The 15,003-nt window shown below is 36.4% G+C and overlaps 1 protein-coding gene across 7 annotated transcripts in view; it reads left to right on the top strand.

Annotated features, from left to right (window-relative positions):
* The window catches only part of JADE3 (jade family PHD finger 3), a 189,133-nt gene that overhangs the window by 77,877 nt on the left and 96,253 nt on the right, over window positions 1-15,003 (top strand). The window contains exon 1 of one of the 7 annotated variants that reach the window (XM_072614544.1): window positions 1,877-2,020. The exons of the other annotated variants lie outside the window; for them this stretch is intronic. Coding sequence (XP_072470645.1) covers window positions 1,996-2,020 — 25 coding nt within the window. The 5' untranslated portion in view covers window positions 1,877-1,995. Of the gene's footprint in view, window positions 1-1,876; window positions 2,021-15,003 lie in introns of those variants that run through there. 7 annotated transcript variants of the gene reach the window in all.

The raw sequence follows: 15,003 nt of genomic DNA, 5'->3' as shown, positions 1-15,003 counted from the left end.
AGTCACTTGGATCAACATCCTTAATTTACATTGAGAAATCTTGGATGGAGAGGTTGTAACTTGGCTGTGCTGTGAACATGCTAAATTGGGCAATTCTAACTTTTTAACTGCCTTGGATTTCAAAAAAGGGAAAGATCAGTATGGAGTAGGAAGTGTTTCCCAATCTCTCTTAATTCTAGTGCCTCACTCTGTTAATTATTTCTTATTTATCCTGTATATAGCTTTCTTTGTGTATATTTGTTTGCAAACTATCTTCCCCATTTGCCTGTAAGTTCTTTGAGGGCAGAGGCTGACTTTTGCCTCTTATTGTATCCTCAGCACTTAAATGTCTGACACACAGTAGGTGCTTAATAAATGTTGATTGATTGATTGATTTGCCAGAGTCATTTGAAGGCTTTGTCTAATCAAGAGGTTACTGAAGAGGATGGATAATAAACTCACCTCTCTGTTAACTTGATTTTAACATGACCATCAATAAATCTTTAATAGCTCATACTTATATGGTACCTTAAAGTTTACAAAATGATTTACATACATTATTTCATACATTATTTATACATTTATTTATATATTGTTTAATATATATTTACATTATGCACTACACACATTGTTTTAACTTCCCAATAAGTTTTTCTTCAGCACCTGCTATGTGTCAGATACTATGCTAAGTATACAAATATTAACTCATTTGAGCTTCACAAAAACCTTGAGAAGTAGGTGCTATCATCATCCCCATTTTGTAATTAGGGAAACTGAGGCAGACCAAGGTTAAGTGACTTCCCCAGGGTCATAGAGCTTCTCTGATGCTGGATTTGAACTCCAGTTTTGACTTGATCCAATTATCTAGCCTTTTTACCACCTTGATGCCTGTAGCTGCCTCAACAACTCTAATAAGGACACATATTATTAAAGACTTAAAAAGATTAAATGACTTACACTTACCCTTTATCATACAGCTGGTAAGTACCAGAGGCAGGTTTTAAACTCAGGTCTGCCTGACTAGAAAGCCAGTATTTTATCCTTTACATTCCACTGTCCACATTAATTAAAGGTAAAGATAACTTGCCCAGTTAGATGCATCATTTTTAATCTCTTGTCTTGAAAACTCTCATGTAATAACAATCATTTGTTACTGCTGTCCAATCATAGTGTCATAGGATTTAGAGGCAGAAGAGATAGTAGAGGTCAGCTTGTCCAACTTGCTCACTTTACAAATAAGGAAACTGAGACCTTAAGACATGAAATGATTTGGCCAAAGTTGCACAAGTAAAAAGATGTGATGTGATCTCACTGCTATGGGAAACGCTCTAAGATTATGTGCATCCAGAGAAAAAATTGATAAATAGAAGTATATGTAGAATGATTTTACTTGTATACACACACACACACACACACACACACACACACATTTTTGTCTAATGGTAGCTGTCTCTAGAGTGGGGAGGAGGGAAAGGGGAAAAAAGACTAGTTGTAGGAAAGAAGGTGACGACCTACATTGGTTCCTTTTACTAATGAAGTCACAGAATTAGTACTTATCTCTACTCCTATGTTATTGGGATGAATACATACATAAATACACAGATCCATGTCTACTGGTTCAAACCGCAATGTATATTCTATCATACCTTTCTTATTTTGACACATATTTAGTGTTTTAGAGCTATTTCCCCCCACAATGTGTGGCAGGAATTCTCATAAGAGAATAAGACTCTTTTAAAAAAATTAAGATTTATTCTCTCTGTGGTTCTTCTCTTGTTGAACATGTAACCCATTGGTTGCTATTTCTTTTCTGTGGTTACCTGTTCTATAGTTAGAATCTGTCTGTTGAGCACATGGTACTTCTCTACTGGCTTTGAATGTAGTTGAAAAGCTGCCTCATTCATTTTTATCTTCGTCTGGCTACTTTCTAGTAGCAAGTGCACTGATCCGTCAAAGGAAGCTGAAGAGCTCTCTCCCAGTACCTTCTCTGGCAAGGAGTGGTCAGTAACTGTTAGAATGTCTCTGGACTTCAAATTTGAAAGTAAGTATAAGTTTGGAGCTGGTTGCTTTGTTTTGAAAATGAGGTTTAAAATGTCTAATAATTTTTAACTAGATTTGGAGTTTTTCTTGTCTGTGAGCGTATCCTGCAGCCATTTAATCATTTAATCAGATAGCCTTTATTAAAGATATGTTATGGGTATATGTGATTGAACATATGAAATATGGAAATGATTCATAACAGGAAATCAGACTGAATAGAAAGTACAAGATCAAGTGAATAATTGTTTAATTGGCCATCCAGGGTGTGGTAAATGATTTAAAAGGGTAAGCAATTCTTAGGAATTCACTATACTTCTCAGAGGCTTTATACAAAACAGTTGAATTATTTTAAATGATTTATGGGTTGGGTTTGCCTCTCATATTTTTTCAAGATGCCACCCTTACTCTTCTAACTGGGCAGATTGAAATGTTGTATGTTATGTACAGAGAGGTTGCTTGTCAGTGAGAGCCAGCCTTGGAACCAGGACAATCTGAGTTCAAGTCCCACTAATGACATATACTGGTGATGTGATCTTACTGCTGTGGGAAACTCTAAGATTATGTGCATCCAGAGAAAAAATTGATAAATAGAAGTATATGTAGAATGATTTTACATATATATATGTATACACACACACACAGACACAGACACAGACACACACACACACGTATATATATTTTGTCTAATGGTAGCTGTCTCTGGAGTGGGGAGGAGGGAAGGGGGAAAAAAGACTAGTTGTAGGAAAAAAGGTGACAACCTACATTGGTTTCTTTTACTAATGAAGTCACAGAGTTAGTACTTATCTCTACTCCTATGTTATTGGGATGAATACACACATAAATACATATATTTGTGTGTATATATGTAATATACATGAATTTAAAAAATACTATACCCCTCACTTTCCCCAGTACCATTGTGGATAATGTTAAAAATTGTTGAAATTATGACTTCTTCCTTAAAATATATATAACATTAGGAACTTAGAGTGAGTTGTGTGAATTAAAATCCATCAAACTACTCTTCTTGAGTAGTAATTGTACAGCTATGGGGGAGGATAGGAAAGATAGGAAATTGGAACTTAAAAAAAAAAGATTATTGATGTTTTGATTGCTAATTTTTTTAAAAAATTATATATATTTTGTACTCTTATTACCTATATTACAAATTAATTTCTCCTCCTTATCACTTACAGAGGACTAACCATTATAACAAAATATATTTTTAAAAAAGAAGAGGGACAAAAACAGCTGAGCAAAATTAACCAATGTATTGCATATTATGTGAAATGTTCCACATCCATAGAAACCCCCCTCAGCACCACCTTTGCAAAGAAATTGGGGAGAGCAAACATGCCCTCTTCTGTCTCTCCTTTGGATCCAGGGTTGGGGGAAAAAATGCCTTCTGTCTTTTCTTTGGATCCAGCCATGGTTATTATGACTTCACACCATTTGATTTGAGTTGTTGCTTTTCTTTGCATTTTAGTTTTTCTCATTGTATATATTGTTTTTCTGGGTTTGTTTACTTTGCATAAATTTGTGTAAGTCTTTCCACATTATCATCATATTCATCATTTCTTATTACAGAGGGATCTTATATTCACTTATTTGGCCATGTCCCACTGACAAGCATTACCTTTCTCCAGTACTTCAAAAGTACTGCTATAAATATTTGCTGTATATGGCTCCTTTCTTTTGTCATTGGCCTCCTTGGGGCCAGCCTATGTTTAGCAATGGAATCTCTGAGTCAAAGAGTATGGACATTACAGTCATTTTCAATTAAAAATATTAATGGAAAAACAATTTTGACTTCCTGTGGTTAAGCATGTCTCTAATTGAATAATTCCCTTAAAAAAATTCTTCTGCCTAGGATGAAGAAGAGAAAATACACCTTTAATGGACCTAAGTGAATTGTTAATAAAAACATGAATTCTATTTTAAAGAGGATTGACTAGTTCCTGACCACAAGGACATCTGTGGTTAAAACAGAAATACTGGTCTTAGTAGTAGGAGTAACGATAGGTAAATTTCATACTTTCCCCTCTTTCTGGACAGTTTGTCTAGCCCTTATTTCATCAGCAGCAGTTCTCTCAGAGGTATTGGTGGAGGGAGAATGAGAAGGGAAGGAGAGCAGCAGTCCCTTAAGGCTGGGACTTTAGAAGAGACCTGTAACTAGTAATGAGCACATTGAAGGTTCAGATATCTCACACATGAGTCATAAGTCTCTTCCTTGTTTTAAAAAATCAGCTCTGAAGTGTTGAAATGAAAGTAGTACACATCTAAAAACTGTAAAATACATTTCATCTACTCCCATTTCTGTTTTCTCTTTTTGTTCGAGAATATCTGGAAATGGGCTTCTTTTCTTCTGATTATTTTATACTTTGTCTCTGGATATTATGGTTACAATCACTTACTTTGTTCCTGGATATTATGGTTACAATCACTGTAAACTTAAAATAGAGGCAAAATCTTTTACTAGAAGGGGCATATCACTTACACCAGCAACACTGAAGTAGAGAGAGAATTGTTGGTCATTGGTTTGACCTTTAACTTCAGTGATGAACCATGGAGACAGCCAACTCTTAGTTATTCACTTCAGTGAGGAAAAGGTTCCGCACTGATTAATCAAACACAAAATAAAAATATGGCATTGCTTACTAGGTTTGTGAGATACACAGATAATGACCCATAATAATGTAAGAAATGCCATATTGGCAGTATCATGTTATGGAGAGAGGCCTGGATTTGACATTAGGAGTAACTCTCTTTGAGAACTGTCTTCCACTTATCAGCCATGTGATCTTGAGTTAGTTACTTAACCTCCCTGAGCACTGCCCTTTCCTCATCTGTAAAGGAGAAGTAATAGCACTTAACTCTACCTACACCACAAGTTTGTTTTGATGACTTTGTGAGCCTTGACCTGCTTTGTGGTTATTAGGAGACATTAACATTGAAATTTTGTATGTTTTAAAAAAATGCTTTGTATATGTTATCATATAATGAAAACCTTGTAAGGTACATACTGGGCAGCCAAGTTGTGCCATAGTGTGTAGAGTGCCAGGCCTGGAGTCAGGAAGACTCATCTCCTTGAGTTCAAGTTTGGCCCCTGACACTTCTGCATGACCTTAGGCAAGTCACTCACCCCGTTTGCTTTTCCTCTTCTATAACATGAGCTAGAGAAGGAAATGGCAAACAACTCTACCATGGAAACACTAAATAGGAGCAGAAAACAAGACTGAAATGCCTGAACAGCAGCAAAGTACATACTATAAGTATAATGTCTCTATTTTACAGATGAACAGGGCTTAGAAAGATTAAGTGATCCCAAAACTAGCTTCAGATCTTATTTTTCTGGACTGTAAGTTCAGCATTGTCTCCATACTGACAGGATCATATACTGAAAAGAGGATGAGGTTTGGAGTCAGAGTTCAAAACCTGTGTGTTATTTGTTTACCTCTGTGACTTCGGGTTAGTCATTTAACTTCTCTGATCCTCACATTCCTTCTCTAGAACATAAAGATGCTAAACTGGATCTTTTCCTAAGGTTCCTTCTATTGGTGATCCTGTGACCCATGGTCTTTTCACCTCAGTAGCATATATCTGAAATGGCATTGAGTCAAATAGGAGAGCCAAGTTGCTTTCATTCAAACATATTCTAAGGTTAGAGACTATCCCAAATGTCCATAACTTAAAAACTTGTTATGAATTTATCACATTTGGACTTCTTGTACCTATTTATATTTTTAGCCCATCACCTTGAACCAAAGAATTTTATGTTTGTCACCTATGATAATACATCTCCTTTACTACCATTTTAATATTTAATCTAATTTTAATGTTTTCAGTTAGCAAAATTTATTTTTTTCTTCTCCTACCTTCCCTCTCCCTTTGGAAAAAAAATAAAGCAAAATCCTTGTAAGAAATATGCATAGCTAAGTAAAACAAATTCTCTCTGTGGCTACATCCAAGAAAAAAACACTCTGTGTGTTTCATCATAGATCCTTCTGTGATCCTTGTTGGGCATTTTATTCTTCAGAGTTCTTAAGTCTGTCAGAGTTGTTTCCCTTTAGAGCATTGTTATTCTATAAATTATTCTGATTCTACTTGCTCCATTCTGTATCAGTTCATACAAATTTTTCAGTTTTCTCTGAAACTATCCATTTTACCATTTTTTCCATTATACTCATCTGTCATAATTTGTTCACCCCGCTTGATGGGTTTCTAGTTCTTTGTCACTACAGATGTGGATATACTATGCTTTTATTAGTACTTTGGGGAAATTGACTTAAGCCTTGCATAGTTGAGCAGAAAACCTTTTACTACCCATTCCAGTAAATAGTGCCCAAGTGAGAATGTGAGATTGTATTGAAGAGCACAGAAAAGATGCTCCTGTTTTAATTTATTCAGAAAATTGTCATTTTAGCCGATACACAGGAAGCAATGTGTTTGGGTTTTTGTCATTGCACCATTTCCTTTACTTGCCTTTTTGTGGGAATACTGTTGAGCAGTACAAGGAACCAACAGGTCACCACATAGTTAGCTTACTCTCTAGTGATAAAAGCTGGGATGTATTCCACCCATTGCCCTTTTAATGTATTTTTACTCTTTGGATTCTATAAAACTATAATGCCCAAACTTGAACCCAAGAAAGAAATGAACAGGTACCTTCCCTCCTTCCTTTAGAGGGGAAGAGTATTACAATGGAACACTGCATATAATTGTCAGGCTCTTAAAATATTTTGGTAAGTTTTGTGGAACCTTCTTTTTCTCTCTTTTTTCTTCTTTGTTTTAAGGGATGACTCTTTGGGAGAGGAGGGAAATGGGGAAGGGGATCCAGTCAGAAATAAAGATGATAAAAAACAAAGGGTATTTTAAAATTTATTAGAAAAAAAGTCTTACTCAAGGAACGCTTTGAACTTGAAGGCTTGTGATTTATGGGAACTATTAAAAATCAATAGTCTATTAGAAGCCATTACAGGTGCTCAGTAGAGTATAAGCTTCCTGAGTGTAAGGACTGTGGTTTGTTTATTTTTCGTCTTTCTACCTCTAACATGTAACACAAATCTAAACTTTTAAAGTAAAATTAGACTTTGTTATGGTGAGTGAGTCGTCCTGGCAGTTACTTTTACAGCTGCCCTAATAGTGTTCTTTAGGAGAACACAGCTGCTCGTGTCTGGCCTACTTCCCATTTCTGTGAAAACAAATGAATATTTACCACAGACAGTAGGCAAAGGTGCCTTAATTGAGTAATGAACTAGAAATAGAGAAGCAGCAAGTAAACAGTATGATGATATGCCCAAATGTACGTCATCCAGGCACAGCAAGGAGTTGCTGTATGATTGCATTGTACTCTGGGGAATGTTTCTTAGAAAAATTTGGCTGGGCAAATTGGTCATTATATTGCTGTTTAAGTTAATAAGTTTCTTCCTGTGTGCCAGGTCATTTTTTAGTCTTCCTTTCCTACCATTCTAGAATGTTGTTTGCTGTGACAAAGTCAGGATTATAACTAAGGTTGCTAGAGCCTTGGTTTATTGCTGAATTTTCTAAAGCATATTATAAATTGCTTATACCCCAAACTTGCAGAATGCAGAGGGTTACAGATGAAATAGAAGAGAAGTCCTATTAACCACTTGCACTATTCCAACATAGGTAACAGTCTCAAATCTTGGTAAAAGCTATAGATCTTTTTCCTCCAACGTACATTAACAAAATAGAAAAAACAGTGGATTAATGAACCAAATATTAGAATTTAAAGTTAGCTTATAAATAAACAAACCTAAAAGAATCACAAAAGAGAAGATTTTTAAAATTAGAGGGTAAATAAACTGAAAAGCAAAACAAAAAAAAACTATAGAAATTATGAATAATTCTAAAAGCTGGTCTTTGAAAAGACTAATAAAATTGATAAAGCAATTAGCCAATCTAAGAAGAAAAGGACAGAGGATCATGTCAACAAGATAACAAGTGAACATGGTGATATTGCTACAAAACCAAAGAAAATACAGATTATCAGACCTTAAACACAGTTATAAATACAAATGAGATAGAGAATGCCAAGGCTATCAGAACGTATATGCTAACAAGACTGAGAACATAAAGGAAAATAGAGAAATACCATCAGAAATATACAAACCAAGAGAAGACCAAGTAGAAGTTATAAGTAACCCTTTTTCAGAAAAGGAAGTAAAGCTATCTGTAAAGGAACTACAAAATGAAAAAATAATCCTGGTTCTTTTATTACTTCAACCTTCTAGAGTTAGTACCTGTACTATCCAAATTAGACTCAGAAATTAAGAAAGCACTCTACCAGATTCCCTTTTGGGACAAATATAATCATACCTAAAAAAGGGAAGGATAAACACAGAAGAACTATAGACCAATATCACTAATTAATATATTTGAAATTTTTAAAATAAAATCCTGTCCAACAAATTGCAGATTCATCCAAGATGCTATGGACAAATTGAATTTATACCAAGAATACAAGGAAGGTTTTAATATTAGGAAAGTAGTCAACATAATTAATCATATTAAACCAAAAACATTCAAAAGTTACATGTTTTAGCCATGCCTTCTTTGGTTTTCATTACTAAGAAACATATCTAGTAGGAGGATTTGTAGTTTCATTGTGAAGGGACTGAGAAAAGTTGATTAAAGAAGCCTTTGTTACTTTCTGTAACTTTATCTCTCTTTAGGCAAATTTTGACCATAAATATGTGAACACTTTTCAAAATCAATGAGTTTATTCAATTTAGAAGACATTTTGATGCTGTAGATAGAGCAAGACTTAATAGAATAGGAGTCATAGGAACAGGGTTCAAATCTCACCTCTGCTACTCAATACTTACGCAACATTATGTATAATAATGGATGTTACCAATTTTTGCTAACAAATTACCTAACTTTTCCTGTCCCGAGTTTAAACTGGATTGTCTTGGAGTTCCCCTTCTTTTTTCTAAATCTTTGATCCTATTTATAAAAAAAACATATGTATTTCCGCAACCAATGCTCACAATCCCTCATCTACATCCCTTATGCAATATTATCCTTCACTATCTTCTTTATCTTTGAATGGGGATAGAGTGCAGGTTAGAAGACTCTGTGGGCAAAGTGATTAGGTGAGTAACTTGTCCTAGTTAGGTGAGTTGGAGAATCATGGCTATCAGCTAGTTTGGTCTGCCTCCCTTATTATCACCTTCAGAAGTGGAGTTTTCTCTTGTGACTGTGGCATCAGTCATATGTCTTTCCTGTTCATCTCCTCAAAGTAAATTACCATAGTTACAAAACTAAGGGTTTAGCAAATGAGAAGTACTATGTTACAGCAGTTGAACAATAAAGAATAAACAAAAGACAAAGGAAATTTTTGGAAAATTTGCCCTAAACTACACCAATACATCCAGTTCATGTGCAACAGGAATATGAGGCAATGAAAGTTAAAAAGTCAGGTAATGTGCCTGATCTTTTCCATTAATCTTGTCATCTCAAGTCCTTATACTCTTGTGCATGTTTCATGACATTTGACAATATTGAACATTCTGTTTACTTCATGAGGGCATGGTGAGCATTGATTTATTAATAATAAAGGTAGCCTAACCTCTTACCTCCTTTAAGATACAATTTAAAAACAGTTTGGGATCTGTGCCTTTTTAATTTTCATTGACTCATGTTCCTGATGTTGTACATGAGTTGAATGTATTGATAATAGTTTGGGACAAAATTCCTTTCTGGCTCCCTATCAGGGAATCACACCCTGGTCTCTGATAGGATACCACTATGCTGTCTTTCTGAAGAACTTTGGAATTGATTGTGTGATGTGGGAAACACTGGCACAGGACTGTCTGTCATGGCATACCTGTGTCAAAGAAGGTTCTATGCTCTATGAGCAAAGTAGAATGGAAGTAGCTCAAAAAAATGTTAGATGCACAGATTTAGAGAATCCACCTCAAATGTTCACGTGGCCAATTTGTGCCCAACTTGTGGTAGAGCTTTTTGAGCTTGTGTTGGTCTAATCAACCACAGTCGGACACACTGAAACTTGACTCTGACATAGTGATATCATTTTGGTCCTCTTTGGAAATGAAGGACAACCACCACTATCTTAAAATTCCTTTGTCTTTTATCTGCGCTTCGTTGCTTTCCTGCTGTATTATAGTACTTCTCGTTTGCCAAAAGCTTAGTTTTCCCCACTTTTGCTCATTGAAATGAGAATACATCCAATCCCTGATTTATAGGTTGTGCTTCAAAAGCATCTGTATAGGTACTTACTGAAGGTCATTGGTTTGGAACTCAAAGCCACGTCCCACAGAAACAGGTGTTATAAGTGGTAGTAAAATGTGTCAGCTCACAAAAGTCTCTTTAATCTTGAATGTCTTATAAGCCTAGGACTGTATGAATGTGGGATGGTAGAACCCAAACATTATGTACAGCAATGTTTCTCTGCCTTCCAAACCTGCCACGGACTTGCCTAGTGTTAGATTCTGAGTCAGGAGCTCAAGCCAGATAGGCCCTGGAGCGAGGGAGGAAACTGTGAGGGGAGAAGACAAGGGCTGGTTGGTAGTCATGAAAGCCTCAGGAGAGAGTTAGAAGCTGTGGGACAATGGAGTCCTCCATCTGTAAGGAATATAACTCTCACAAGAGATTTTTTGGTCCAGCCTGGTTTCCTGTCAACTCCCTTTTTTTTTTTATTGCTCCAGAGGTTGGTCTTCTAATTTCCCTCTCCCTAGGTTCAACCTACTGCTCCCTATTAGGATACTTCCATTTGCCTGGTCTTAATGCAGAAGAGAATACAGCTTGTCTCCTGTGTGCCAGTTGCTGAAGCCAAGATCCAATACTTTTACGGTTTTCTAATTAATCAGCCATCAAGTATTTACTAAGTGCTTCACCAGTAGGTATAAAGACAGAAGTAAAACAGTCCCTGTTCTCAAAGAGCTTACATTCTGTTCAAAACCAAAATGTGTACACAATGTCGTGGCAGCTCAATGAATAGAGTGCTAGACTGATGTCCTGAAGATCTTAGTTCAAATATGGATTTGAACACTTATTAGCTTTGTGACCTTGGGCATGTCACTTAACCTCCAACAGCTGCATTTCCAGCATCTGCAAAATAAGGAAAGTAACCTCAGAAGATTTTGGTGAGGACAAAATTAGATGATATTTGCGAAGAACTTTTCAAATGCTAAAACTCTTCATAAATACTATAATTATTACTGATGTTATTATTATTACCAGGTCTTTTCTTTCTAGTAGATGTGCCTATTATAGCAATCAGCAAAGAGAGAGATTAGGTCTTCACCTAATTTGATAAGGGCTAGGGCAGCTAATGGTAACTGGGTAGAGAGGGTTGCATAGGAGGGTGAGGAGGATTGGGGGTTGACTGTGTATCCATTTTTTCCTTCTTCCCTTTTCCAGTGCCAGTCCAGATAATATTAACTCTTCCTGGACCAACTCTGAGATAGTCATAATCATAAAAATAATAACTCACAGACATTGTGCTCATGTGGATAGGGTGAAAGATTTAAAGTCAGGAAGATTTGACTTGGAATACTGTTGCAGATCCTTGCTATACCTACATGATGCTGAGCAAGTCAACTAATCCCTATCTTTCATCTGTAATTTGAGGCTAATACAGGATGTCTCAAAAGTCTTAGTGAAGTTTTAAGCTAAGCTTTGAGATATTAAATCTGCACTAAGATTTTTGGGACACCCCACATAGCACCTGTCACATGATGTTGAAATGAAGACCAAATAAGATGATGTGTAAAATACTTAAAGGGCGATATACACATCAGCTGTTATTATTTCTATGGTGCTTTATTTTAAGACACCCCTCACAATTCTGTGAGATAGCCAAGGCAACAAGCATTTTCTGAGCATTTACTTTGCCAGGTCCTGTGTTAAAGCAGAAAGACAATCCTTGCTCACAAGATGCTTACAGTCAAATGGGAAAAAGCAACATGTAGAAGAAAAAGGAGAACCAGGGTAGCAGTCTGGAGAGAGTCAGGAGTGGAGCCTGGAGAGGAATGAGGACCTGGTTGGCCTGGGCACTGTCCTTAAAATGGTGACTCTGGAAAGAACCCGAGGGTACTTCCAGAATGAGAAGTCCAGGGATGGGCAGACTTCCAGGATGAGGAGACATGATGAAGAAAGGATGAGACTCAGAAGTAGAGCCAGGAAACAGAAATCAAGATAGGCAATATGAAGAGAGCTTGAGGTCATGGATAATTCTAGGCAACAGCTGGCATACTAAAGCAGAAAATCAAAGAGTGAAGGGAAGTTGCTTTTCATAGTGGCCATTTGTACATAAACCAAAGACTATTGTCATGTTTTATAAGGAATATGCTTCTTTGTGTCTTAATTCCTCAGACTTGGTGGTTTTTGCCAGCTTGTTTTTTTTGGTAGGATCAAGGGAGCATTCCCCAGGTGAGTGGTTGTAGCTATGCTGAATACACTCAGTAAGCTTCAAGTAATTTTTCTTTTTCATAAGTTGATGTCATTCACTGGTTCTGGAATCAGAGCATTTGGATTCAATGCCTCTGTTCCATACCATCTTTCTGATCTTGGAAAAGTCATTTAATCTCCTTGAGGGTTAGTTTTCTCATTCTTGGTAAAATGAGGAGATTATCCATCTGATGCCACTTCCAGTTCTACATCTGTGATTCTGATGTTCTATTTAGATGCTGGTACTCTTTATCAAAAGGTAGGATTCTTATTAAGGAAATCACAGTCAGAACTTTTGAGGCAATTGTTTTTCTTTCCACTGTTCACATATAAGGCAGTTAGGTTTTGGATTTATAATGATATTTGAATGTCCGTGTGTTCATGTCTGTCTTCTTTCTTTATGTCTGTCTGTCTGGGGGGATTTCAATTTGAAGTAATTGCATTTCCAGAGTCATGTGTCAGAGACTGACTTGTCTGGGACCCTAGCACCATGTAAATCTTGTTTCTGGTTCATCCTTAGTTTTGAAAAACTCCTTGTGATGACCTTAGAATGGGTCAGGCTTTCAGCTCCTACTTTGGAAATTCATCTCTCCTGCTAATCTGAGATGAACTGAACCTCTGGAATTTTTATGGAGGTTTTTCATTTTCTTATCACATTACTAGAACTTGAAGTTAAGTAACTTGGGAAACATAATACACTGAAACCTTAAAGGGAATTAGTGCATTTCTGCAAACCCTATCTTATCTAAACATAGAACTCCCATGACTTGCTTCTTTTTCCACTTATGTAACATTTGTTCTACTACATAACATATGCTGCATAAAATACCACGTGGATTGGGATGGAGAAATCTGGCACTTTGTTTTCCTTTTGAAAAGCCTGATAGAGGCAGCCTAAAAGAATTTCTAGATCAACAAAAACCTGTTGCTTCATAATGGGTAAGCTCTTGAGTGTTTTCCTTAGGATTATCCTGAAGCTTTAATTTCCTTGGAAACTTGATGTTCTAGGCACAAAAGAGTAAGTAATAAGTAAGAGTTGAGTTATGGTATTAGTTCTTTTATAGACAGAAGCTAGGACATTTACTTATTTATTAACTGATCTTAGTGAATATAGGTGTAGCACTAGCTTATGCAGTCAGTCAATAAATCCCTACCACATTCCAAGTACTATGTCATATGCTGGGCATACAAAAAGAAATAAAAGATAGTCCTTGCCCTCAAGGAGCTCACAATCTAATGGGAGAGACAACAAGCAATCAGATATGTACAAACAAGCTATATTCAGAATAAATCAGAAATAATTTGGAGAGGAAAGACATTAGAATTAAGAGGGTTGGGAATGACTTTCCATAGAAGATGGGTGGGTCATCTTGACCTTGGACATGTTTTTCTCCCAAATTATATGGAAAGAGGAATGCATACGTCAAATGAAATATTTGTGGAATGTCTACTAAGTGTTCAATGTTTTTAGGCATTTTAGATGATAGTAAATTGGGAAACAGGGTTTCAGATTTTGAAATCTAGATAGGAAGGAAATAAGACAGATGAACAGTTATTTGCATTAAATCATGTTAGATTTTACGAAACTGACTCTATATCCTGTAAGTACTACGTAAATGCTGATTATTACTTCTCTTACTTTTTTATTATTTGAAAGGAGCAATGAAATTAAAAGTCAGAGAATCCAAGTTCTAATCCTACCTCTGCCATGGCCAAAGTCACTGTGTGACCCAGGGGAAGTCATTTCACTGCTCTGGAGCCCAGCTGCATCATCTGTAGAATGAGGGGACTGAGTTAAGGGCTGTCAGTTCCCTTCTAGTACTCAATCTATGAGCCTTGAACCTAAGAATTCAAAAAAATGAAACATTTCAGATAGTTATTTCCTTTTGGACCCAGTCCACCTGGTTCTCATTTCTACTGTCATTCCTCTGTGACCTTGAACAAACTACTCATTTCTCTGGGTTTTGTTTTCTTTATTTGTTAAATGAGGGAGGGGAAGATGGAGTAGGTGATTTCTTTTCTAGCTCTATTAGCCTCTGTGAGATTGACTTACTGAATTAGAAATCTGAGGTATAAATTATAGGGTTCTATTGATGCTATTAATTGTGGAAAGCCTGTGGAGTAGAGCAATGAAGAATGATCACTTTTCACAGGTGTGGTACCTTTTCATATAAATTTTGGCAACAAGAGGAATACTTGGAGTCCCCAGCAGTTTCTGTAACCCCAGGTAGCAGGCATTTGCAATGACCTCTTAGAGAGACCCAAATCCTTCCACAGGTGCCCATTTTCCTTTCCTGAGGGTAGTTCTTTGCCCGATCTGGTGCTAATGGTCTAGCATTTGGGAGTGTAACACTTCAGTGCTTTGATGTTCCACATAAAGTAATTTTCTTAATCTTCCTTCTGTCAAGGAGATCTGGTAGCTCTGCTATTTTATAGACTTTGCAAATATTTTTCATTTGGTTAAAGCAATTAAAGCTGCCTCCTGTTCCCTTCCTCTCTGGAAGAGTTTCCAGGTATGCAGTTGGCTCTCACCCTATACCCATCTGT

Source organism: Notamacropus eugenii, chromosome 5 (genome assembly GCF_028372415.1).
Source record: "Notamacropus eugenii isolate mMacEug1 chromosome 5, mMacEug1.pri_v2, whole genome shotgun sequence".
Lineage (NCBI taxonomy): Eukaryota > Metazoa > Chordata > Mammalia > Diprotodontia > Macropodidae > Notamacropus > Notamacropus eugenii.
The sequence above is the reverse complement of the archived record's forward strand: the minus strand, read 5'-3'. Positions and strand labels throughout refer to the sequence as shown.